At 35.7% G+C, this 27,588-nt stretch overlaps 1 protein-coding gene across 3 annotated transcripts in view; it reads left to right on the forward strand.

Annotated features, from left to right (window-relative positions):
- The window catches only part of LOC145680456 (TNF receptor-associated factor 6-like), a 71,800-nt gene that overhangs the window by 15,923 nt on the left and 28,289 nt on the right, over positions 1-27,588 (forward strand). For 2 of the 3 annotated variants that reach the window (XM_081751007.1, XM_081751005.1), the window contains 2 exons: positions 2,471-2,654; positions 8,402-8,605. In XM_081751007.1, the coding sequence (XP_081607133.1) occupies positions 2,556-2,654; positions 8,402-8,605 (303 nt within the window). In that variant the 5' untranslated portion in view covers positions 2,471-2,555. Of the gene's footprint in view, positions 1-2,470; positions 2,655-8,401; positions 8,606-16,013; positions 17,101-27,588 lie in introns of those variants that run through there. The other variant, XM_081751006.1, reaches the window with a different exon arrangement.

A 27,588-nucleotide genomic window follows, 5' to 3' on the forward strand; every position in this document is an offset into this window, starting at 1 on the left:
CTGCGACATCAGATACAGCTTTGGAATCTCAAATCTTCAATAGTTGCTCATATTGCAACATTGCTTTCTAAGATGTTTTCTGTTTAATGAAATTACCCCGATTACAGGGACCCTCCCAGAAGAAGCTAGTATTTTGGAGATCTTCAGTAATAAGAAATAAATAAATAAATAAAAAAAAAAAAGTTAACAGTAGTTAAGTGCAGTTCATGATATGTTATTCATTTTATACGCCATCATGTGTAAGTATTTATTTTTTTATTTAAATGGACTTCATTTGTGTACATAGATATATAATTGTAGGATGTTGACTAAGAGTCTGATGACCTTACTGTAATTGGTGATCGTACTCACCACTTTATATTTGTGTACTAAGTTCATATAATTTATTTCTACTGATGGTGCTGTAACAAAGCATGTAATGAACTCATTAGATGGTATGATTTAAGCCTGTTTTTGATCCTGATGATGATTACTCGATCCGAAATATCGGTCTTTGAAACAATATTGGTCTACATAGTAATATTAAAAATTCCAGTAAAATCCTTTTTTATGCTATAATATGTTCCTTGCGTTCTATAAGCAATTATGAGAGACTGGTACTTCGCTATATGCTTTTAGTGTTATATCACCTCTCAGCCCACTAAATATTGACATTTTAGAATTGTTAAGCTCACGAGTAATCACTGCTTGTATCGTAACAGAATTCCTTCGAATATACGCCGCCACTACTGTCACGGTCTTCTGCCTTCTCACGGTGCGCGATCTACCTTATCTCGGGCGGCTCTCAGTGGTCCCTCTGTTACAGTATCTGTTGATGGACGTGTAAAGAAACATCTGCAAATCTTAAATTCTTCAGGGTACTCAGATTTCCGATAGTCATTTTTCCAGAGCTATAACTATCACGCTTTTTTTTTCTTTCTTTCTTACGCAAACATACCAGTTCGCTAAATCAGTCTTTCAATTCATACATTCTCTACCACAGCCCAACACATCAGTAACACTCGTTTTCCTTAGCTATTATGTCGAAGTGGAAACCTCAAAACCAGTGATGCAATTATGGTTGGTAACAGAATTTGATATTACCAGATAGTTAGTTTTGATTAGAATAGTCAAACTCCTTCGTGGCTAAGCGTTTAGCGTACACACCTTAGCATGAGAGACCCGGGTTGATTCCTGCCAGTGGTTTGGATCCCACGTTAAACTGTAGGTCCACGTCTCATATAGCCTCGCTGGTGAAAGGGACGGTAAACTAAATATGAAATAAAAATTGACTAGAATAGTCATCTTTGCTGCTGTTCTCCGTTATAAAACAGCTTATAGTTTTTCCTTTCTCTTTTAACTTAACGTAAATGTAAAATGATAACGGGAAAAACTTGAATTTAGAATGGATTTGGGCATGAAAGAAACAAGAATTCGGAGACCAGAAATTATATGTCGGTCGAAGTGAAAAGTGTAACCGTTGCAAGCCTTTTCTGGTTGCAATTGATTTTCAGCATGTTCATAGTCGATAACTTTATATGTTTAATATTACACTTTTATAAATATCGTATACTGACCATATATACACTCATTATAACTGTGAAAATAAACTTACCGTTAGAAATAATATTTGAACGAACGTAAATTCTCTCTCCAGGAATGATTGAAACTATCCTGTAATTTCATGAGATATTCAATTATCTGATTGGATCCATAATAAATATTAATGATGTTTGTACCTATCACTCGTTTTGTCAGTTTTCACCGTAGACGTTTCAGCGACTGGTGTGTCGCTTTCTTCAGTACGGCTTCTTTTAAGGAATTTATGTTGTTTGAAGAATCATATTGCTGTAACATTCCTATTCTGTAGAGTAAGTTAATTCTTAAAATCAGTATAAGCCTAGACGTGTTTTGGTGTACACTTTAAATGTACACCGGCTTTCATTCCTAAATTTGAACCCAGTAATAAAAATAACTGGAGAACGAAAAGATAACAAGGATCATTAATCCTTCAGTGTGCTCTTTCAAAAGTAAAGTTAGTTAGTTAAGAGTAAGTAATAAGATAGCTTTGCTGCACTGGAAATGTCAGGCAACGTAAAATTCATTAAAGAAGTAGTGAAGGAAACGATGACGTAGTTGTTGAAACAGTGTGGATTGACTGAACGGGTGGTTAAGTGAATACAAACATCATTAATATTCACGAGGTATATTTATGTTTATTCAAACAACTTGTAAGCTGAAATTAGCCATTGTTAATATTTTTCCTTGGAAAATAAGTAATTATATTTGTTAATTCATTATATATCATCAATCCAGAAAATCTATATAAAATAATTAATAAAAAGTGAATTTCTTATAGTTAATTACGGTTAGTGTAATGATGCCTGGTAGTTTTGATTTGAAATAGAATAGTATTGTAAAAATCGTAGTAATATTCATTATGCAGATGCATATTCATCCTAATTCTAACAATAATTGAATTGTTGCATAGGAAACGAGGATCTGTTTGTCCATTGGATGGAACTCCGTTGACGAAGTTTGATGTCTTTCCGGATAATTATACAAGACGTGAGATCATGGAGCAGAAGGTAGAATGCCCTTATGTATCTTTTGGATGTGAAGCTAGATTAACTCCAATTGAATTGGAGCAGCATGTTCAAGAGTGCCTTTTTGAGGTAAATTTCCATAGCGTTAGACTTCATTTATTTTGTTTTATCATGTTTGGTATGTTATACTGTATAATTTGAGTGTAAAATACATTTCGATGAAATTCAGATCTTCGCGTGACACCCAAATACGATTTCCGGTGGAACTTATGTAATGAAGCTCTAAGTTTCATACCAAGTATGAGGAGCATTCATTTAATTCGTAGTCACTCTGTACAAGTATGGGAAATTGTTCACCTACCTTAAAAGGAATCACCTCTGGCGGCGACGCACTTTGTCCACTGTGACAGAGCCGCTAGATGTCTTTCCACTAGAAGGTCTTGGGCTGCCGGCGAAGCCACGACATCACCTTCTGTATGAAACGTCCGAGTGGAAATGGTGTCCACGTAGAACTTTCTTCAGTTTACCAAACAGGTGAAAATTGCAAAGGGAGAGGACAGGGGTACAGGACGGGTGACGGAGAACCTCCTGCTTAAACATCATCAAAGTCCCCTGCGTCACGTTGGCCGTATGCAGCTGCGCATTCTCATGAAGCAAAATTACACCCGACGACAGTTTCCCGGGACGTTTGGACTTGATGGACTAGCGGAGATTGTGCAACGTCTCTCCGTACCGGCGGCATTCACTGTCCGTGCTCCAAAAATTCCATGTGGAATAGTCCCCGAATGTCGAAGAACTTGGAGCGGGTGGAGACCTTGTCCGCTGAGGTTCGAATCGATTTGGACTTCTTTGGAGGGGAAAAGGTGGGGTGACGCCACTGTGAACTTTGGAGTTTGCTTTCCGGGTCGTAGTGATGGCACCACGTCTCGCTCCCTGTGGTGATTTTCTCCAGGAATGCCTCACCCTCAGCTTTGATGTGACTGGCACGCCTCCATTCTGAGTACGATGTAAGAAAACATCGTTGTTTCCTCCATTTGCCAGAGATTATTAAATATTTCGGTCTTCGGCTGGTACGATGGGCAAAGGATCGTGAAATTGAAGTCGGATCGTAACTTTATAGTGAATAACACTGACGTTCCTCGCATATTGCATAGGCGTGCTAATAAGACACAGCTCCTCTGCTTGTTAACAGTAAGTAAATTTGTGTAAGAAAATAAATTATGGAGGTTCATTGAGTGCTCTGAGAAACGAAAGCAAACTTCATAATCAACTTTTTTCTTTTTTAAAAAATCTTTGTTGGTCATTCATTGTTGCCTGTTGTTAACGAGATACAACGATTTTTTTAGTTTTTCTTTTCCTAATGAAAACTGATTAAAAAAAAAAGTAAATCCTAGAAATTATATGACAAAATAAAATTGAAAGAGAAAGCATCAAGTTCCGTAAATTGGATATAATCTTGAATATAAGGATAAACAATGAAGTACAGGAAAGCTCAGGTAGGTGTACTGTAAAAACCTATTACTAGCAAGTTCGTAATAGGTTAATACAAACCATCAAGTATAATTTCTTAACACTATGTATTATGTACTAAGGAAAGACATATTAAAGTAATATTCTCTGTAAGAAAACACTTTTTTTTTTTTTTCGTAGTTGCGTAGACGTAATGACCATTGTCGAGCTAAGAAAGTTTTTTTTTTTTTTTTTTTTTTTTTTTATCAAAAGATTCAATATATTTTAATCAAAAATTTTCTTGTAGACCGTATATCTGGAGAATTACATACAGTGTTGCCAAACCCAAACTATCAGTTAGCTCAGTATAATGTGCTTATTTCGTAGAAAATACGAAAACTCGATTTAGGGGCCGCACAGTTAGACCAAACCAGGCAGTTCTTGGCAAAAACTCTGAAAATGAAGTAAAGGATTGACTCGATATAATTTGTTATAATGAAATGTTAATAGTGTACACATAAGATAGTGTGCAGGAAAGGAAGTGCTAGCAGCTTACAATGAGCTCATAGCATATGTAAACTTGGTTATCCACTGAAGCCGGAGAGGAGCTGTTTAGTAACAGAAGATAGGAAGTGACTATAAATGCGACTAACCCTACACTGCGTAAAGATATACAGTGGCTGGTAAACATTGTGACATGATCCACATGTATGTATCGTTTTGTATATTTAGAATGTTGATGTGATGTGTAATAGTACAATTTAATATCAAATTTAGAAAATGCTGTGATACTGAAAGCATATAAACTATGGTCAAACGATAGAATGGCATTTTAATAGAAAATGTGGCATAATATGCCTGTGATTTTTTAATATGTCGTAGCGGAAACATTGTTCTTACTGTATGCAAAGAGAAATCCTGTACATATTTGCACTTTTGGGAAATGTAGCATATGAAAATGTTTGAAGAAAAACTCATTCTGGATGTAGTGCTTTTGAATTGAACTGGGATGAATGCGAGAGCAAGTGTTAGGTTATTAGACTTGTGATCTCCATGCATGCACTGACAGAGTTGTATATAAGTCGATTCTGGGAATTTTGCCCCCAGACCTTCATGTGGGCTTCGCCCCCAGGCCCCATCTTGTTCCTAACATCTAGCCGTACTTCTCTGGCATTCACCAACAGAACTAAACACTAGTCAACCATATTTGATTAATAGTGGCGAGATTTTGAAACGTCAGTGTTTGCTAAACAATCTACGAACCATAAGGTAGCACCATATAAAAATTGGTGTTGATCAATTAAGTGGTTTGTTTTTTGAGATGCGTGCACAGAAGTGATATTGGAATCAACTTTAATGAGCTTCCGCTCGCTCCAGCTCAAGAGTATTCCAATCAAAGCCCTGAAATGAGCCCACGTATTGCACGATGCAATATATGAAACAACCTGAACAGGTTACCATGCATGTAAATCATATGTTTAATATATCTTATAATATATTCATAACGAGAACTTGCGATGAGATAATTTTTATGTATTGAAGCGTTCTTGCATTTTCATTGTCAGAACGAATCTTCCACAACTTTGAAATATTTAATAATTTTGAGAAGCAAGAAATTTTCTTTAGTGTTATTATTCTTCAGTTGTAAATTGAATAATTACTTCCTCCTTTCATGCAGAAGAATGTAAGCCAATCGTAAATTGTCAAATCAAAGGATATTGTCCACGCGTGTGTTTATGTCAATCATATAATCTGTTACATAATTTAGGCACGAATATAAGGAATATTTCCGTTTGTGATGAAAACTATATTTTTGATGAAGTAATGTCGAAATAACATAAACATTTCAGTCCACGGATCTTCTTTTACACTTTCAAAGACATGTTCATATAGTGCATCGTGGTGCGTGCCACCTAAAAACTGTTTTTTGTTGTTGTTGTTTGCTTGTAAATTTATTTTATATCCAAATCTTTCTTCTTCATATTGAATACATTACTGTAGCCACTGCACACACCGAACTAATTGGTTTTCTTACAATTTTCTGCTTCATATTGCGCATTCCTACTTTTTGCCAAGAATTCAATGCTTTAGCCCTACTGTGGGCCGTTCAAAAATTTTGTGACCCCTGATCTAGAAACTAATTATTTGTCAAGATCTCATTTTTTTTTTTTTTTCCCTAAAACTTGTTTATTTTTGAATTTAGTAAAGGTAGGATTCGCTTTAAACTGAATGAATAAATTGTTTTATATGAGTGATTCTCGTTTTGCTGACTCGGATTCAAATTCGGAAAAGCGCTTGTTTACGAGAAATATCTAAAGTTGATTGTTTAAATGTATTCGAGTTTTTTAAATTCATCCTTAAATTTAACTTTTCTAATTAAGTTTATTCCATGTCACATTTCTAATCCGTCGTCTGTATTAATAAATTATTTTGAAGGTTATGCAGCGTGCGAAAGAAGACAGTTTTTTTTTTTTTTTTTTTCATTAGTATTCACAATGGTCCTGTAACTTGATAGCAGCAGGTAAATTCAAACTTGATAGCAGCTGAATCAGCAAGCAGTCGAAGTGACAGATTCAGGATAGCTAAGTAGATATATAAACGATACACGAAGTATAATAATTAATAAGAAGATAGTTATGCCATTCAACTTAAAAGTTTTTTTAATCTTTCAGAAATAAAGAAAAGAGGAAAGAATCTTCATGAAGTAAGGTTGATTAGTGCACAACCTTAACAACCTAAGTAGACACCCAGTTGATGCTGCACGGCAATATATCGACAGTGCATATCACATGACAGTTTAGGTAGTCAGTAAATTGGTTCATATTATCGTGACTTCAGTATATGATTGCAACAATAGCATACAACTCTTCAAACAATCGGGTCCTTCGTTCGATGCTGTCTCGCGCCAAGTGAACTTTGTAGCGGACAAACACCACGTGCGTGGGTTTTCTCGGAGTTCTCCCGTTTTCTTCGATTTTGTTCATTCTACCATTTCATCCATCTCACATTATCACAGTCTCCTTTAGTCTAGCCGACATAACCGGCTTAGATTTCATTTTTTTTCCTCAAGCAATCGATCTGTGTAATGAAAATACAGAGTGATGCAACGTAATCGGATGAATAATTCCATCACATTTGGGTCAGTAACAGTAATAATTATTTATTTTCTTTTAATTCTCATGCAGACTACATATTACAATAGCTTTAATATTTCGAATCACAGTAAATTGTTCTAGTGCAAATATTTCTTTCATGCACGTCGCAATTACAATTTATTGAATCGTGCATACATGATAGCATACTGGAAATACTAGCATTATTATTAAACATACGAAAACATACAACACAATCTTGTCTTATTTCATCATTAGTATTCTCTGAAATACAGAGTGAAATTCTGTGACTTAATGAAGCTATAACATCAACAGAAAATAAGAATTCATCATGATTTAGATATGGAAATATACTAAAATGGTGAACGAGGATCCATCGGTGGTACAAATAGGGTTTTAAGCGAATATAATAATGTCACAGCCCATCTATCAACTGTTATATTATGAGAGAGTTGCTGTAACAAATTAAAAATTACAGAAAATTATGCTGTTTCTCTCGTGAAATATTTTATTCTGAGTTATTTAGTCGCTAATGTGATATTTTAAAACACTAGTTTGTTTTAAAAATAGAATTCGTTTCTGAAGTATATCAAACAAACCTATATCCAGAATAAGAATACAGACAGGCATTAGAACTTCGGAGAATTGTACCACTTGGCAAACGTTATCTAAGAATTAGCAGTTACAGATAAATTTAAAAGTTCATAGAAATCAGGAAATTATTAATGGTACATAAATACAGAAGTATTGCACATTAAAGACAGTGCAGATATACTGTGTGTGTGTGGCCAAACTCACTCATCACAAGATTGTGAATAAACTTCGATGCAGGTTACTTGCACGTGAACCAAATAGATTAACATACGAATATATGTATAAACCACGAAATAAAAACAAAACAAACACAAATACAATAAATTAGGAAACAACATAAAAAATAATAAATAAATAAAGCAAAGAATACATGTAACAAACAGAGTCCGGTATAATCAAAAGAGTTGACACGAGTTTTAGAATTAGCGTTAGGCACGGCTTTAATGCTGACTATATAGCATTAGGCACGGCTTAATATAAACTAGTAATAGTATTTTTTTACAGTTTAAATCCATAGAGAGGACATAATAAAATAGTACTTAACAAATTCAAATCTAATGTTTCGTAAATTACGTTTCCTTATAAAGGTAACAGTGTGTACTGGATGTCTGTGTTTCGTGTGTTTCTTCTTTAACGTACAGGGCATAATCGTGGGAATTTAAACCAGACATTTCATTTCTTTGTTTCCTGTATTTACATACGTACAAATGTGTGTTTCAGCCAAGGCAAACAGCTGAAGAATCTGTGATGAAGTCCTGCCAGTATTGCGGCAGCGTTATTGCTGGTAGCAGCATCTATACTCATTTTGAGGAATGCGACAAGGCACCGGTTGCATGTGAGTTCAAGCAAGTTGGTTGTGATGCCGTAGTTCCTCGAGAAGAGCTAGGAAATCATATGGCAACTAATTTAAATAAACATTTATCCGTAAGTATGGAACTTCACTGGTCAAGAAATTTTCATATACGTTTTGTAGATGTATTTGTAGTGAAAGGTTCAAGATAAGTAACGCAGTAATAAGTGAAACCAAGTAAATGTAGTTGTTCATTAATCGAATTTTAGTAACTCTGTAGATTTAATTTTAAAAATTGCAACTAAGAAATGGAATGGCATTGATTTGGATAACGAATAATACACTTGGAAATAAATATTTGAATATTAGCAGACAAAAACAAGAAAAACATTCGAACAATTTTAACAATACTAAAAGCTTATCGGGTGCTGTGTATGTATAAATGCATGTTTTGACTGTTACCAGTTCAAAGACTGCTGAACCGATCAATGAAATGTTCACTAATATTTTCATTGAAGGCTCAGAATCAGTCTAGGTATTATCACTCATTGACTACATGAACTGATCATTAGAGCAAATGTGGAACAAGGTGTAAGAAAAATTTATTATTTTAACAGTTGAGCATGCATGAAACTTGTTATGTGGGGGATGCTTTCTTCTTTACGGATTCACTTACACAAGTTAATTATGACGGGCGAAGGTGAATCTTTCTTTCAACTGCAGAATGCTTCAGCACGAAACTTGGTATGTGGGGCTTCTCGATACATGTTTACTTAAAGACAAAATTAACATACAGGTATTTTTTAAAAATCAAATTATTAAAAAGATTGCGTCTGTACGATTTTGATCACTTATTTTGTGCTATTTTTATTCACCTGGTTAAGTCACTCACATGTAGAATGACTCATTTTTTAAGAGTCTTTATCCCGGCGAAATTAAAATACCGCTAATTTTACAGTAATTATGCGATATCTTAGACAAATAGATAAATGATAATCGAAATGTGGAACAAGAGCCCCCTAGACAATATTATTTTACATGAGATATCGTTATCACGACTCACTTATCTGCTTTCGATTTTGAGCCATTTTGAAAATCGGCATTTATTTTCGCGTTTCTAAACAGCTGAAAACAAAAAGCCAGTAGGTGACTTGTGATAACGGTACCTCACGCAAAATAATATTGTCTAGGGCGCTCTTGTTCCATATTTCAATTATCTTTTATCTATTTGAAGATATCACATAATTACTGTAAAATTAGCGGTATTTTAATTTCGCCGGGATGAAGACTCTTAAACACATTTTGTTCTCAAATTGAAATAAGACCTCCCAATAAACTGATTGCATATCTTTTTTTTTTTTTTTTTTTTTTTTTTTTTTTTTTTTTTTACTGCGATTTTTAATAGAAGAGCTGAAGATTCAAAAATTCTTCCGTATCTCGGTACTAGTACTTCGTTTCTTGACATGACTTATACACTTAACTTTGAACTTCAGAGTAAAAATTATAATTGGTAATATGCAAAAGAGTGAAACGATTTCAACGTAAGATTGTTGTTAGTAGTTCAGCGGCCACATACAACGTGTTTTAACATTAAATGTCAAAAATGTGTTTTAACATTGGATGTCAAAGAATTTGATTTGATTCGATTTGAGTTTAACATTCCTTTCAGTTGCGAAACTGCATGAAACGTGCCTTACAGTAACCAAACCAAGCCACTTGGCGTAAAGGCCTGATTTGTGGGCCTGAGCCGCTTTACGCCATCTGTTAGCGACTGGTGGAACTATGTCCAACCTAGCGACGAGAACTTTCTAGATCTCCTACAGTTAAGTATGGGATCCAAATCACATGAGCTCCCGCAGGGAATCGAACCCAGGTCTCCTACGTTCAAGGCGCGTACACTATTCACATAGCGTCGTTTATGTGAAAGAATTTAAGTTTTACTGTTTACATCAGTTACATACTCATTATTTTTTTTATATCACTTAATATCACTCACAACTTTTAAGCCACATTTGGATCTATTTTCCACAGAAAGCTACATGTTATATTGTTTATACATGTTATTGTTTATACATATTTTACTAGTAAGCATGTACCTACCTTTTGTAACCTAGGAAACGTGTAAGTGAAATAATTCGCGAAAAGAAAAGTCCGTCAGTGGTTCTTACCTTGTCCCAGGTCGATCCAATGAGAATTGATCCACCTTTCCGAAGATTATATTTTTTTAACCTACTTAAATAACTTTTCTGCATTGGCTTTCTGACTCCGCACGCATATTGCAAAGTTTTAAATCATGGTTTAGAGGATATAATTTGCAAGTTTTCTGAAGTGATAATTTCAAAAAAATATTCCAAGTTTCATCTCGTTTATCCGTGACCGTAATTTCCAAGTCCTTAATTAGGTCAATTGTTACTTATACCGTTGTATTAATGAGCATAAGTACTTTTATATTCTCAAGCAATCCTGTAGCCACTCCTGTGTTGACCGTGCCTTGTGCGCGGGAGTAAAATCCTGTTTAAGGCCCACTGTTGGTTGTGGAACATGCTGGTATTTAGTGACTTTACAATAGGCTCCAATGCTGCTGTTTGGTGTATGGTAGTCGATATCTTCACCCCTTGTTAACAAAAATGGAGTTGTGTTGTTTTATTGAAGCTCATACTCCAAGTGATGGGACATTTGCACCCTGGAAACACTGGGATAATGTGTGCATACGGTCATTTTGAGCATTAAAGGACTGCTTAACTGTGAACAGCTTCTCGTTGGAAAAGAGAATTGTCCTTTGACTTTCCCTGTGTAACGCTTCAGGAGACGTTTGGCATTCCCCTTCTTTCTGCTGGCATAACGCATCAGTCATGAAGTGACTTATACGTTGTTTGTAGACTCTTGAGTCTTAAGTTGTAATTGAGCACTTGTGACATGGTTGGTCTCGAAATAGACATCTCTCGGGACGTCATTGATTAAGTCCTGACAGTATTTCGCTGAATCCTTGCAGCTAGGCTTTAACTGCCAGTGATGTTCTCATTGTGCACGATATATGGCACTATTTTGCCGGTTATTGATATTTCCCGTTTCATTGAAATGCTGGATGGCGCAGTGAACAAATCGTTCGGTGATTTGCAGGAGTTTGAGGGTGGCGAAAATCTGTGTCCACCTTGTGTAGGACTATAACTGCAACATGATTCTCGTAGTTGCCCCATTCCATCGTTACACGTTCTCCTTCTACGTGTCTCACTGTGGCATGAATGGCTCAGGTATTCATCGCCCACGGTATCCAGATGGCAGCAATCACTTATACCGAGGTAGTCAAACGGCGGTTAAAATCTTTGACAATATTTATGAAATAACTAGGTAGTTTAGCTAAAATCTTTAAGTAGTGGTTGGAACAAAGGAATCCTACTTGAATGTTGGGACCGGTGGCGTGATTTTGTAAGCCAGTTTCCTAGGATATGACATAGTGTGTGGAGAATTGCCTGTGCTTGCATGATGATCTGTACACCCATCAACTGCAGTGGGTTCCAGCCTCAGTCGTAGTTCAGAGCCCACGTTAATAGCAGATATCGGGTAAGTAGGTAGAACGTGAGAACTCAAACCTCGAGCGTGAATATAAAAAATGAATTACGTACTAGAAAATAGTGAAAACTCAAGTCACATACTTTATAAATTTTGCGAAAGCTCGTGTTGTGTGTATATATGAGTCGTCTATTTCCAAACGGCATCTTATCCAAGAAAATTCGATTTTGAGATATTGGCACCATTGGATCAATAAGTATTCATAGCTTTCATATTACATACGCGTTATAGATCTAAAATATCCGATAAGCAGTGCAAATTACGTTCAAATGTGGGAAATGTCATTGTCCACGTCCAACAAAGCAAGATGTAGGAAGAAAAATCTTTTAAAAATTTACAGAAACAAACGGTTTCTTGTCCTTTAGACATCTGTAGTGTGTAAATAAAAACAATTTCAAAGCTACTGTGGTCCACAAGTCACAGCTAGATTCAGATAATTTAAAAATGTATTATTTTCTCATAACACAATACATTCTAAGGACAGTATGTTTATTCGTAACGGTTGGTAATTCTTCTATTGTTGTCCACCCAAATAGAAGATTGAGTCATGTATTGCGCTATGCCTTCCAACGTGCTTTAACATTGTTGGTGAAATTGAAATTGCATCCAATTTGGTGTATGTATGATCTAATTCTGTGATGGATGAATAACCACAGATCTCGCACGTAAAATATTCCACCGAAAAATCATTAATGAGTAAGGGGCCTGTTGTAGGAGCAGATCTGGGTAAGTCAGGTGATATCAGACGGTTGCTTCAACTACATTTTGGAACGAATTGGCATGATATTTCTTCGAAATTCTACGAGGATAGCAAATGTGATGATACCTTTAGAGAGGAATAAGAAACAGAAAATGGTGATGCAGGAGGAAGAATGGAGGATTTGGGATATACAGCATAAGTACAGCGAGATAATGGTTCACACACATAATCATCTTTAGAAACTATTGTTTACAGTGTGCATAAGCCTTGATCACGCGATTTTATTTTTTAGTTTAGTTTCGTGAAGTTTTAAAAGGAATTTCGTTTGGTTTTAATAATATTATCTCCTGTTTTGAAGAATGTTGCAAATCAATCATTATTTGTTCGTAAGTCGTTCTATTTCAGACATTACAACAATAATTTCTTTTATACCCATTACTTTTATCCTGTTCCCATTATAATAAACAAATAATTACAACATTATATCACTTTTGTCTCAGGAACGCCTTATCTCCATAACAAAATGGCTTCGTACAGTTCGAAAAGGTATCTTGTCCATTAAACAGTTCCAAAACGACTCTAATCCAAATTACTTTTTGATATTTCCTTCAAACTATTGCATAGTTTTTGTTAAAATTTTTAGCAAACATTTATTTGTCCCTGATCAATAATTCTGCAAAAAAAAAAAAAAAAATAAATAAATAAATAAATAAATAAAAAAAATAAAAAAATAAGAATAAAAATAAAAAAATAAAAAAAAGCTGATATTAGTAAACATTTGAAGCTCCAGAACGTTTTTTTCGATTTCTGGAAAATTTTGTTTGGTCGACAAGATGTCGTTTGGAAATGGACGACTCACACTTATCTATGAAGAAGTGTTCGCTCTGTATAATATTAGTATTTTAATAGGTGTGAGAACTTAACTTATCTTTTTCTTTCTTTGTACAGTCCGCAGCAAAAAAACCTATAACATGAGCATGTAAGTTTATTATGAAACTACGAAGTCTTTTGCTTCAAAATAAGTGTGCAGGGGAGGACGCCGAGGTTTCCCCTGGCGTGATTCGTGCCACTTAGACGTTATGTTGATTCTCTTGGCTGTTAGGCGTAGGTTCACAATAAACTTACATGCTTATATTGCAGGTTTTTTGCTGCGGACTGTACATACATGCTGCATACTTTCTTTACTATTGTTAAATTTTAGAACTCCCTTCTTTGACAGAGAAAGAAGAAATGTACGAGATTTCTTGTTTCCAAAATAAATAATGGATGAAATTTTTAATATTATTGGACGAGCATAATTCTCTTCTCGAATATTGACGCTAGCATAAAGAAAACATTATTTTCTCTTTCTAAAATTGTCAATCTTGCTTGACGGACAAGACGTGTTCTTGCCAGACGTAATTTACATTTTACTTATATTTGCTAACTGTTTGCATCTGGTGTGGTGGTTAGCTTGTATCTCTGGTGCACGTGGTCCGGATTCGATTCCCAGTGGAAGAGCACAAAAATTTAATTTCGCAGTAATTTACTTTCATTTATTATCCATCTGCTTTAGTCTAAAGAGACATTATACTGAAAAAATACACCTCATGTTAAATAAACTTGCATGTGCATGTTAAATAAACTCTGCGTGTTATGCAGTAACTGCTTGCATGCTACTTATGATAAAATCTACAACGGGTTGTTTACTTTCGGGGATGAGTTTTCTTTCGGTAAAGTTTTCCAGAAACGCCTTATAATTTTGTTTGTATTTCACAAGAAAATATTAATTAATAACTACATTATTCTTCATTATAGAAGCTTTGCCTATTGTATACCATAATTAAAAATAAATAAAAGACATCAGATAGCGTATGATGAAGCCAAATGGTTAGTTGGCGGAACTATCACAAGATACTACGAGGGTGAGTCCGAAAATGAGTTTCTCCTCCCGTATTCCCCATGAAAGCGAACAGCAGTCGGAAAAGAAGATAGAGGTTGCACGCGCAACACACCCAAACACAAGTGGGTATCGTTCGCCCGCGATCCTGCAGATGGCGTCGCAGCACCTGTGCAAAGCAGACGAGTCTCTCAGTCTGAGCCTGGTAGCTATAGAGAGAAGGCGCGTTTTAACGTTGTGATCAAGGGAGGAAGTGCGAGCGGTTATCCGCTATGAATGGGCACAAAGTGTATCGAGAGCAGAAATCCATAACCGCCTTGCGGAAGTCACATCTGGTGTTCTGTTGTTGGATGACAATGCGAGACCACACTCAGCGACGGCAACGAAAAACCATATTGCAGCTCGGGTGAGAGCGCCTTGCCCATCCGCCATACAGTCCTGATCTCCCATCCAGTGACTTCCATCTGTTTCTGGCTTTGAAGAAGACTCGGCGGCAGGCGCTTTGGAAGTAATGCTGAAGTCACGGAAGCTGTTCGACGCTTCTTCTGTATACAGAGCCCTGAATTTTTCCGGGAAGGGTTATGATAAGTTTCTCATTGTACGTAGTACTTACGTGGAAAAATAGAGGTACGTCTGATCTTTAATGTCACATGCTACTTTTGGTCTTATATCCTCACCTCTGTCCACAGTCGCCTGGGGAAACATATTTTCGGACTCCCTCTCGTAGTTTTATAATAAAAAAATCGGTTTGATTTGCTGAGCGATTAGTTTATTTTTAATTTTAATAATGCAGCACAACGTGATTTAGTTTAAGGAATTGGAACGAGAAACTTTAGTACTGTGGCTTGTACCTTTTATTTGAACTTCATTTTGAAGATCGTTGTTACCTTAAGATTCAAATACAACATTGTACCTAAAAGAAATTTGAACGTAATAATAGTGGCTCTTTCTGCAATTATGGTACATTTTTGGAATTACATTTAAGTAAGGTTTCAGTTGGATTCTTTTATATATTGAACCTAATTTTGGGTAATAGAATGTGATGTTTGCAGTGGTAAAACTTTCTAATGTTTTCACGTGCCTATATTACGCACCAAAATAACATATACGATTTGCAAATAGCAGCTGATAAATGAAGGTTGATTAGTTTTGACACAAGAAGTACTAACGAAACTCGGTCTTAGTTTCATTAATATATATATATAAAGAAAAAGTTGTAAATTTTGATGTCAATACAACTTTCGTACTTTACTGAGAAACATTGTGAAGAGTGTCTATATCTACATTAAAGTAACTGTACGTTCTCTTTGCGTGTGAAGGTCATCATGGAGTTACATTTGTCGTATGACATTATGGTGGTTTTACGTTCTCCTTTCTTAATTTGTATTTACAGTTACATATGGAGGCCTATACGAAGCTGAATTTCAAGCTAGATGAATTGTACAAAACTCAAATGGATTTAAAAGCGCAAGAAGCACAACGCTATTGGGATTCGAGGCCTAAAAACTGTGTCGCAAGCAATGGTGATTGTCAAACGGATGACGCCCTGAATAAAGATGGTCAAGGAGTGGGTAGTTGCAAATGTGAAGAATGCCCAAACTGCCAAGGATTGTTAAAGTCAATGTTTGAACGAATCGTAATGCTAGAACAGAAATGCCGCGTTCAAGAAATTCAAATAGACAATATAACTGCTAAACTTTCTCAGTTAGCTCCTCACAATCCTGCGCCAGTATCTGATAATTTAGTGGAAGAACTCACATCCAAAATTTGCAACGGAGTGTATATCTGGCATGTTAAAGAATTTTCGCATAAGCATATGCAAATGATGAATAACCCTGGTAAAATGTATTACAGTCATGGCTTCTATACGTCACCGTTTGGATACAAATTTTGTGCGCGTTTGAATGTCTCACCTACTGATCATAGTTATATGGCCTTGTTGATACATCTTATGAAAGGTGAGTACGATCATTGCCTCGAGTGGCCGTTCACGGGAAAGATTTGCTTTACACTGATCAACCAACGTAATCCCGAACACCACTTCAAAGATGTTGTGTTTGCTCGTGGCGATCTAGCTTCTTTCCAGCGACCCGTTCATGATGTGAATGCTAAAGGCTTTGGTTATCCAGAATTTATCACTTTCCTGGATATTTCATCTACGGGGTATTTGATGAATGATGAAATCATAATTAAAATAGAAGTTTTCAAAGTGTAAGAAACGGATGACATGAGTGCAATATTAAATGTATTCTCCTCAATATATTATATACTTTTGACTGTGTACTGATGTGTTACGATCCATTGGTATTAATTCTTGTATTATTCATGTGTTGTTATTCGTATTTATATGTAAGGTATTTTAATAAATTATAAAAAAAAATAAATAAAGGGTACGTCCGTACGTAATTTTATATATATTTGTTATATATAACGCATTAACTTAGAGAAGTTTTATAAATAAATTATTTTTTATACAGACATTGGTAATTCTTTTTTTCGAATTCCTTAATACAGTCGCCAGTAAATGTACATATATCTCCGTACTAACTTTGAAACAATAGGTTAATTACTTTGACGTAGAGAGGATGTGATAATATATCGCCCCCAGAAAGCAGAAAGGTGCCAAGCGCCAAAATGCAAATTTCTGAGAACATAAACGGATGAAACACTAATTAATTACGATTTTTTTCTTTCTTCTAGACTTAAGTTTTCACTGCAGACCTTTCATATTGTCTCCTACCACTTGTCTCGTTTCTGCACAACATTAATCATGAAATGGGTACGTCAGGATGTGCACTTAGTTGGAAATCAAGGAAAGTGGCGCTTAGCAACTTTCTGTTTTCTGGGGGCGACATAAAGTTGCTGTAAACTGGCCCAAACGGCTCGTTCGTTTCTAAATCATTGATTCAACAAACAAAAAAATTAAGTAAAGAGGCATGCGTTTCGCTGGTGGTGATACAGTTCATAAGTGTTCGGTACATAAGTAAACTATATTTTTTACGACTTATTTCAAAACTAATTAAAGATTAGCTAGTTTTTCTGAATTTTGCATGTTAATCACTTACTTTGGAATGATAGCAATAGTTTAGTTATATAGTGAAAATTACAGCACTCCCTCTCATTCCGAAAATGAAGCTGATGCTAGTGTATAGAATGAATTTCCTTCACACAGGGCGTCCCAGTAGATTGTGACAGTTTGTTATTGTATGCATATCAATGTGGTGGTGAGGAAGCTATGCGGCTTAAAGTATTCAGAATTCTTTGTAGTTTCAGTGACCATGAGTTCGTTGCCAGTGGAGCAATCCCAAGCTCGTGCATTTTTTAAAGACAACCGTACAGTTGTGGGGTTGCAAGTTCTGCAGAACTCTACATAGCGTGACCTTGTTGTGATTTCTTGGGTAATGTCTTTTAAATCGTATTGGAACCAGAAATCGTTATTTTCTATTTCCAGTCATCGCAGTTCAGAAAATTTTGAATCATCTTTAAATATCGTCTGGAAACTACAGTAACTGTATGGTGATCTTCAAAAACATACGAGTCTAGGATTACTCCACTGGCTACGAAGTCATGGTTAATGAAACTGCGGAGAATGCTGAGTACTTTAAGCCACATAGCTTCCCCAGCAATACATTGTTGTTCACATAGTGATATATCAAAATGTCACAACCCACTAGGATACCTTGTATTATGTTGCTCTCGTTATTTGTTTTGCAATGCGATATATAGTACAGATATGGCAACTTTTACTGTAAACAAACAAACAAACAACAAAAAAAAAGTTTTTAGTCTTCAGTAATTTGCTAGTGGTGAATATTTTTTTGCCTTTAGTTATGAGCAAAGGTGTCTTCGATCTAACCTCACGTTCACAACAACAATCCGGCATCACACTCACTCGATCTTTCTCGATTTCCACCTCACGTTCACATAAACCTAACCTCGTGCTCACATCAATACTTCGATATCCTGCTCAATCGGCCTCACACATAAAGTCTGACATAATGCACTCGCCCTCATGATCACAGCAATCTAACACACTCAAGCACTCAAGTTATCAGTTTGACATTACGTTTACCAAACTATCAGGCATTTCTACATCAAAGTCACTCAACCTTACGCTCATTTCGTTGAAATACGGTCGAGGGAGCATGAGTTCCGAATTCGCGAGCGCTGACCTCGTAAGTTGAGACATCTCAATTACGAGATGAAAATGCGTGGAGATTTGCGTAAAAAGAGTTCTTGTTATGTGACCGGTAGCTAGAAATAGGAACGCAGATTTTATTTTTATGTAATTGTTTCAAGGAGTCTTTGCTATTTCTCCCCAGAACTAAGTATTTTATTTCTTCCTTAAATTTTACGTTTTCTAAGATAAGGCACATAAAACACACAACTCAAGAGTCCGCTTATTTTTTCATTGTTCCAAACTACTTGATGTATCGTGGCGGACATAAGACTTTGACCAGGTATGGCGACTGCTTTGAAACAAATGCAGAGTATGAGAATTAAATCTATCATATCTGTAGTTTCGTGTGGAGAAGAAACAAACTTATGAACCAAAGGTCTAAGAACAACTCATGTTATTAATATAAACTTTGCCGAAGATTATTCACTTATATAATCACAAAAGAAATACGAAAGACTTTTTGAAACGAAGAAAATAACGTACAACTAAGCAGGTGGAGGCAAAGAAACTTAACGTAACCAGACTAAAGACGAATCATTTACTGCGTAGTGATCGTGGTTTAGTGGTCAACGCTCGTGGCCAATAATCTGGAGGTTCTTCGATCGAATATACGTCGGGCAATTTTTTTTTTTTTTTTTACTATAGGAATTTTGATGGCGATTGATCGGCGTTGACACGTTTTATTATATTCAAATATTTGAATACTCTGATATTTCAAGAGTTGAACTATCAAATCTTCAGTAATAATAATAGTAATAATAATAATAATTATTATTTCGTAGAAGATTAAAATCATCTAATTCTTAAAATCTTTTAAGAATTTTTTAATCTTAAAAAATTAGATTAAAAATTAGGATCAGGTCATAGCATTACAAGCAGAAATGCGATAATAGGCAAAAATATTTCGGTTTTGTTTAATGTTGCCCATGAGGAATTTCTCATCTCGATTCGAAAACAAACCGAACAAAATCGGGATGAGACTTAACATTTTACATTCGAGACGGGAAAGGGCTAACTCAATTTGTCTCGCTTTGGAGATGAGAATCGAGACGAGACGAAAAGTACCGTAAACATTTCTCGTCTTATCTCGATTCTCGAAATAGTGTATGCCATCTTTAAGTAACAATTGCCTGTAGACTGAATCTTATACGTTATTTTGTTACTTTGTATTTCAGAGCTCACTGAATTATGGTCTGTGCATATATTTTTAAAGCAAAGCTTTTATAATTACATCTGCATATTCTACAAGTTAGTTGATTATATGCCTTACTGTTTAATGATATTCAGTTATTTTCCTTAAAACGTACACTAGAATACTTTCTACATGAAACTTTCGTGGAAAGCTTTCATTTCAATTTGGGTAGTTGCAGAGGTGTCTCTTAAAGGTACGGAACCCCTTCCCCGAAATCCCTACGTTTAAGTAAGGTTTGCCAAATTTTAGGGCAACTTTAAAACTTTTAATACATATTATTATTATTAATAATACTGAAGCGTTGTTAATTTAATGGTTCACCCTGTTCCAACCAGCTACCAGCTAGTGGGCATTGTGCTAAACAAACCGTGTGTGTAGGTTTTCTCCGGGTTCCGCTTCCTCCCACTTTTTTTATTCCAATATTTCTTTCATTCTCATCATCGACGTCTTCTGTAGCTTAGCCGCCATAATCATTACTTAAAAACAAATTTTGTTACGGCTTTTGTGAGTTCAGTATCCCTACTTTCTACATGAAATTGAACCCTCGCCAATAGCATTATAATTACTAGCACATTGCGCTAGTACGCACGGCCACGAAGACGGCCAGTAACAGTCATTTGATTTCTGCTATATTCATGGTACGTGGCGAAAAACTGATACCTCTAACTAACCAGAACCGCGTATTTAGCTCCTGTGAATAGAGTCGAGCGTGATTTTAAAATATGTTTCTAAACACTGGTGAATTTGCCTACGTTTTACTTTGAAGGCCTCCGTTTCCCTTTTTCATTTGTTTCTGTTTACTTAACTGAGATGAGAACCTCTAGATAAAAAAAGAACTTGAGGCTTTTTTGGATATTGATATTTGTAATTGTAATAATAGCAATAGGACTTATACTACTACTAGGCTTTCGAGACAATGGACCTTATGCAGAGTCGTTCTGACGCGTGATTAGTACCATACTAAAGAGCTCGACTAACATGTTTCCTGCAGTAGTAAGGTATTTAGTATGACACTAATAATACGTCAAAACAACTCTGCATAAGGTCTTATGAGTTTTTAGAGGAGCTAACTACAGGAAAAAATACATTTTTGAATCTGTAATACGAGGGTCACTACGAAAGTTTTGAGATGTGAAATAACTTACATACTTAAAATCAATTTAACACTTACATTTTCTGAAACTATTCACCATTACACTATACACACTTTTGCATCCTCTTAAGCTCCTCCGTGGCTAAGCGGTTAGCGTACGCGCCTTTGGCGTGGGAGACCCGGTTTCGATTCCCGGCGGGAGCTCATGTGGTTCGGATTCCACGTTAATCAGTAGGTCCACGTCTCATATAGCCTCGCTGCTGAAAGGGACGCTAAACTAAAATCAACTCAACTTTTGCATCCTCGAAAACCACTTTTGGAAGCAGTGTTGGCAGCAGAGTTGGCGTGGGTCAATGAAAACTTGACCCACCCCCCACCGTGACCCACTCTGACCCATGACCCACTGTGACCCACCACCCACTGTGACCCAACATGACCGACCACCCACCATGAACCACTCATCCACTGTGACCTATTCTGACTAACCAAAATCCATCGTCATCAACTCTGAACACGATCCACGGCCTCTTCTATACTGACTAAAGAGTTTACACTTGAAATAAAACAAGACCGTGAAATTGTCACTAATCGGAGTTTGAATTTCTAGCCAATCGCTCAAGCACCACTCTGTTACAATAACGGTGGATCTGACCTTTACGATATAAAATGGTAAAGTGTTTGTCAATGAGGAAATTGAAACAGTTCGAGGTGGAGGGAAATTAGTCTGTGCCTAAAATATACTTGTACTAAGAGAGTATTCTTGCAAGTGTTAATTTCTGAACGCATTCCAAAAGAAACTTCTATTCGCAGGAAAATACCCCTGTACAATATGGAAAAAGTTATGGTTTCTCAGTTCACAGTATTTTTCTCAGAAAAAACTTGAAAAATCAGTTTTTCATAGTTTATAAATGTGCCCGGGTACCCTACCTAAGAGCATCCCCATAAAGTATACTCATAATTGTAATTTGTGTAATCACTAAAACACCACGTTAAATTTAAGTTACAAATATGCATAATTGCAATTATTATGAATATTTATTCAAAGTAATTTGCCTAAAGCAAAGAAAAGACTTACTAAAAAATAGGTACAAAGTTGAATAACACAAATAAGCCATTACTAATACAAGTATACATTTTCTATGACTCGTAACTTTCCACCTTAAAACAAATCTGAAATCGGGTTTATTTCCTGTTGGCCTCCAGAACATTTTCGTGGTAAATCATCCGCAGCGGAATGATGTCCATCCTTCAGCCAAGAAATAACTAACTCGTGTACTTTGAGCTTGTCTAGCGGTGGGCCATTAACATTGATGAACAACAAGTTAGACAATGTTTCAGCACTTAGTCTATTTCTAATATCAGTCATCTGTAAATTCATAAGGGGAAATCCCCGTTCGCACTCTGTCGTGGAAATTGATAATACTTCTACTCGATTTCTGCAACTCCTCACCGACAATCTGCTTGTTAGACTTAAGTCTGATAGTCAGTTTTGAAATACTCAGCAAGAAGTATAATCTCTCTATCACCATACAATATCTTTTCCATATCGACCACGTCAGTTGGCAATGTCGACTCATGGAGAACAGAAACTTCATCTACCACGCCTTCGATAGGGAATCTTGTGAATAAATTATTAATTAAAGCCTGATAAACTGATGATTTCTTATTTGTTTATAAATTTCATTTTTGTAATTACACATGAAGGTTTGATGCCATTACCAAGTTCCCTCCCCCGTCTAGAAAGCGAAAGGGGACGAGGTTCCTGGAGTGTTCAGAGGTGAATGGGAATTTCCCTCCTTCTTCCCCTTTAATTACCAGACTGCTGTTTTGCCATTTGCCAAATTACGATAAATTTAAATTAAATTATCATAGTATAATTATTTCCTTGTTGAATTATCAATACTTTTCAGTGGAAAAAAGGATGAAATTTGAAAGTTCCAAATCAAAGTAAGTAGACCAACGTAAAGGGAAAAGAGTGTAAAATTTTCCATATAATTATGCGTACAATCCAAACTTAAAATTTCTGTGTAATTAAGCTTACAGTACAAATTTTATGCGTATTTTAGTCACAAGTTTTTGGGTTGATTGTCCTGTGCTGTAAGCGCTCCATATAATAAACATAAGCTTCAGCAATTATTATAGTAGAAAACAATGGATATATGAAGCCAAGCACTGTATTTTTTGTTTCTGATTTTTCTTTTTCTTAAATAACATCGATCGTTGTCGATCGATTTTACAAACCAACTCACTACCAATTTTCCATATATAGAAAGTGCCCCCTCCCCACACACACATAAAGGGGAATTTAAAAAAATGCTAGGACGCATTCTGTTTATTTTCAATAAAGAGTTAATACACTGAATTTCAGCTCCGTAAGTTTAACGGTTTGCGAGATACTCATTTTTTTCGCAAAAAATTCGAATCCTCTCTATCTCCTTAGGATATTATGTATTATAATAAAAGCAATATAACATCTCAGTTTGGATTAAGGCCTAACTATATACCAAAAGTAATTTCATTTGACTTTGTAATTTGACCGTGATGATCAGGCACACATAGTTACATTCAGTTTTTTATATAATAATTTATATATTACAGTGATTCAAAAATATATTTTTTCCAGTAGTTAGCTCCTCTAAAAATTCACAGATCTCGAAAGCCAAGTAGTAGTATAAGTCCTATTGCTATTCTTACAATTAAAAATATCAATATCCAAAAGTCCTGAAGTTCTTTTTTCAGTTGGTTAGTTATACTCACCTCAGGTAAATAGACAGAAACAAGTGGAAAAGGAAGGGAAACGAAGGTCTTGAAAGTAAAACGAAGACAAATTTACCAGTCTTCAGAAGATACTGTCTACAATGCAGTGAGCAGAGAGGGTCGGTAGATCATACTGAGTCGGTGGGTCGCAGTGGGTCACGGTGTGTGATGGGTCATATGCTGTTGACCCACGACCCACTGACCCACTCAGAAAACTTGACCCACTGACCCACTCCATCTCTGGTTGGCACTTTTTTTTTCAAGCTACTACAGCTGGCTTGTATGAGTCATAAATTTGTCTGAAACGTCATTGTGGAATTGTTACTAAGTTATTCCACTCTTACTAGAAATAATAATAATAATATTTTCGTTCGCCATTTTCAACACGTTCCATATATTCGTTCAACCAAAATTGGTAAATAGAAACTATTCTTTTTTTTTATATTTGTATGCTTTGTTAAAATATATAAAGCATACATAATTCAATATCTTTTACCCAAAGGAAGGATGTTATTATGTATCGTGATGAAGAAAAATCCTACTTAGTAGTTTCCGAAGGTTCGATTTTCATATTGTCCAGTAGCTGACACCTTTCCCCCCCTCTTTTCCTTCCAAAGTATCTCTCACAAGGCAATTTATCCTTATAGAGGGTCCAAAAAATTTCTTTTCATTTTTCTTAACTTCAGTATGCTTATTTCCATTGGAATAGGACGTAATATTGAGGTCTCAAATATTCAGTAATAATAATAACCACTCAGAAAACTTGACCCACTCCATCTCTGATCGAGAGAACGGGAAATGGTAGAGTGATGGGAACAATGTTGGACAGTATGCACTCATAGTACTCAGAAAAATAAGCGATTTCAATGCAAAATGAACGAAGAGGCATTGTCATGGGGAGTCAGGGGGCCACGGCAGAGCCCTCTTTAGACAAAATGTCGATAACTTATATCGAGAGAACAGAAGGTGATAGTGGGATGGGACCAACGTTGGACACCGTGGACCCATAAGCGCATCGAAAAAATATAAGGGGGCGCCAGAGGGCCTTACTTATTTCCACGTGATAATATAAAATTATATTGTGCAAAAATACGCACGAGTTAGCTAGTAATATTTATTATTATTATTATTATTATTATTATTATTATTATTATCAAAAGCGTCTTTTCATTACGTGTGCATGTTTGACATGAAACCAAAGAGAAGACCCATCATTCGTAGAAAGAATAAGAATAGACAGTTACTTTAACTGTGTAGGACAACGAAAAATACGAAAAGACTGACTACCTGTAGCGAAAAGAAACAATACTTTATCTCAAATGAATAAAAAAATCGAGCCAAGACAGATTCGAACTCAGGTGGCCGGTGCGAAAAGCCAGTGCTTTGTCCACTCACCCACTGTCTCGTTAGGGATTACAACCACTGCATTAACAGTTATCACTTCCGTGGGTTGTATACTATGATCACGTGTTCCTTCTTTGCTGGAAGTCGACAATGTTCTTACATGTAGTAGTTAACCTACATGCTATGTAATACATGAGGTATTTAGACCTACATGCTCTCCATATAATGTAATAAAAGGATCATGCTGGGAATAAGAAACAGAACATTGCTTGGACAAAACGGAAACTATTGTTATCAGAAGAAATATTTGAGGCATGCGCAGTAACGTAATTCAGAATAGTTACTGTTTAGTTCACTACACGAAGAAAGGGGTATAGAAAGCAAACATGTCGCGTCAACTAGATCGACCAGAGTTGACAGAGGCGGAAACAGATGTGTAGTAATACAACAACTTTGGTTAAATTGATAATTCGTTCTGTATCCTGTAATAGATCGTATCATAACTTTATGGGAGAGCAGAATAAGACTTGCTAACCCTATCATATAGAAAGCTTTACTAACCCGATCATATAGACACAAATGGATGTAACTGTGAGTACTACAACTTGTATTTAACGAAAGCCGTTTAGACATTCAGTGGTTTGCAGGCATTATACAATTCTTCATATCTCAGCTTCTAGTAGCTATTTCTGGTTAGATAATGAAACTACTGTCGGATTTTAATACATGATGTATTGCAGGAAACAAAATGCTTTGCATTGTTTGTACACAGCTATTAGTTTAGTGCTCTAAAAGGTTGTGTGTAAACTAGGGATGGCCAATTCAGGAATTTTTACTTTCAGGACTTCCGAAAATAAAACCGAACAAATTCCGGAAGTCGGAAAAAATCCGATTTTGGAAAAATTCCGGAATTCGGAAAAAATCCGGAATTTAAAAATTTCTGATTTCGTAAACATTCCGGAACCTTTTAAATTCCAGATTCTTTCCTAATTCCGGATTTTTTCTGAATTCCGGAATTTTACCAACGGTTAATATGTATCGTGGTGGACATAAGTGTTTGACCAGGTAATGGCAACTGCTTTGAAACAAATGCAGAGTATGAGAATTAAATCTGTCGTATCTGTAGTTTCGTGTACAGAAGAAACAAACTTGTGAACCAAAGGTTTAAGAACAACTCATGTTATTAATATAAACTTTGCCGAAGATTATTTACTTATATCATCATAAAAGAAATACAAAAGACGTTTTGAATCGAAGAAATATAACATACAACTTTGGAAGCGGAGACAAAGAAACCCAGCGTAACCAGATTAAAAACGAATCGTTTACAGCGTAGTGATCGCGGCGCTTGACCAGTAATCTGGAGGTTCTTTCAAATCCATGTTTTTTTTTTTTTACTTTAGGATTTTTGATGGCGATTGATCGGCGATGACATACGTTTTATTATATTCAGATATTTGAATACTCGGATGTTTCAACAGTTGAACTATCAAATCTTCAGGAATAATAATAGTAATAGTAATAATAATTATTATCATCTCGTAGAAGATTAAAAGCTACGAGCTAATTATCGCTCAGGTCATACCATTAGAAGCAGAAACGTGACATTTGGAAAGAATATTTCGGTTTTGTTGAATGTTGCCCACGAGAAGAGGAATTTCTCATCTGGTTTCTAAAACAAAATAACATGAGAATTAACATTTTACATTCGAGACGGCACAAGGCTAACTCAGATTATCGTCTCGCTTTGGAGATGGGAATTGAGACGAGACGAAAAGTATCATAAACATTTCTCGTTTTGTCTCGATTCTCGAAATGGTGTATGTCCATTCTTTAAGTAACAATTACTCTGTAGACTGAATCTTATAGGCTATTTTGTTACTTTGTATTTCAGAGCTCATTGAATTATAGTCTGTGTAGGTATTTTTGTAGCAAAACTTCTATAATTACCTCTGTATATCGTAAAAATTGGTTTATTATATGCCTTATTGTTGCGTGATATTCAGTTATTTTTATTCCAGTTATTTTCCTTAAAAGATACAGTAGAATACTTTCTACATGAAACTTCAGTGGAACGCTTTAGTTTAGAATTTGGGTAGTTGCAAAGGTATCTCTTGAAGGCTCATTCCAAGCCATGTCACCCACCAATTCAGATTTTAATGAAACTTCGTGTACTTGTTAACACTACTATGGTATGAAGACCTGTAAAAATTTTCTTCCGAAATTCTAATAATTTGTGAGAAATACGAGACCAAAGTTTCAGAATTTCAGGCATCCCGGTCGTTCTCGAGGCCATCTAATATTTCGTAGAGCTTAATACAAAAATTCATATCTCAGTATCTAAGCAATGTATCACTTGGAAATTTCTATCCGAGGTTTATGTAAGTATGTAGAGCTAATTT

The sequence above is a fragment of the Thermobia domestica genome, chromosome 3 (assembly GCF_964235325.1).
Source record: "Thermobia domestica chromosome 3, izTheDome1.hap1.1, whole genome shotgun sequence".
Classification (NCBI taxonomy): Eukaryota; Metazoa; Arthropoda; class Insecta; order Zygentoma; family Lepismatidae; genus Thermobia; species Thermobia domestica.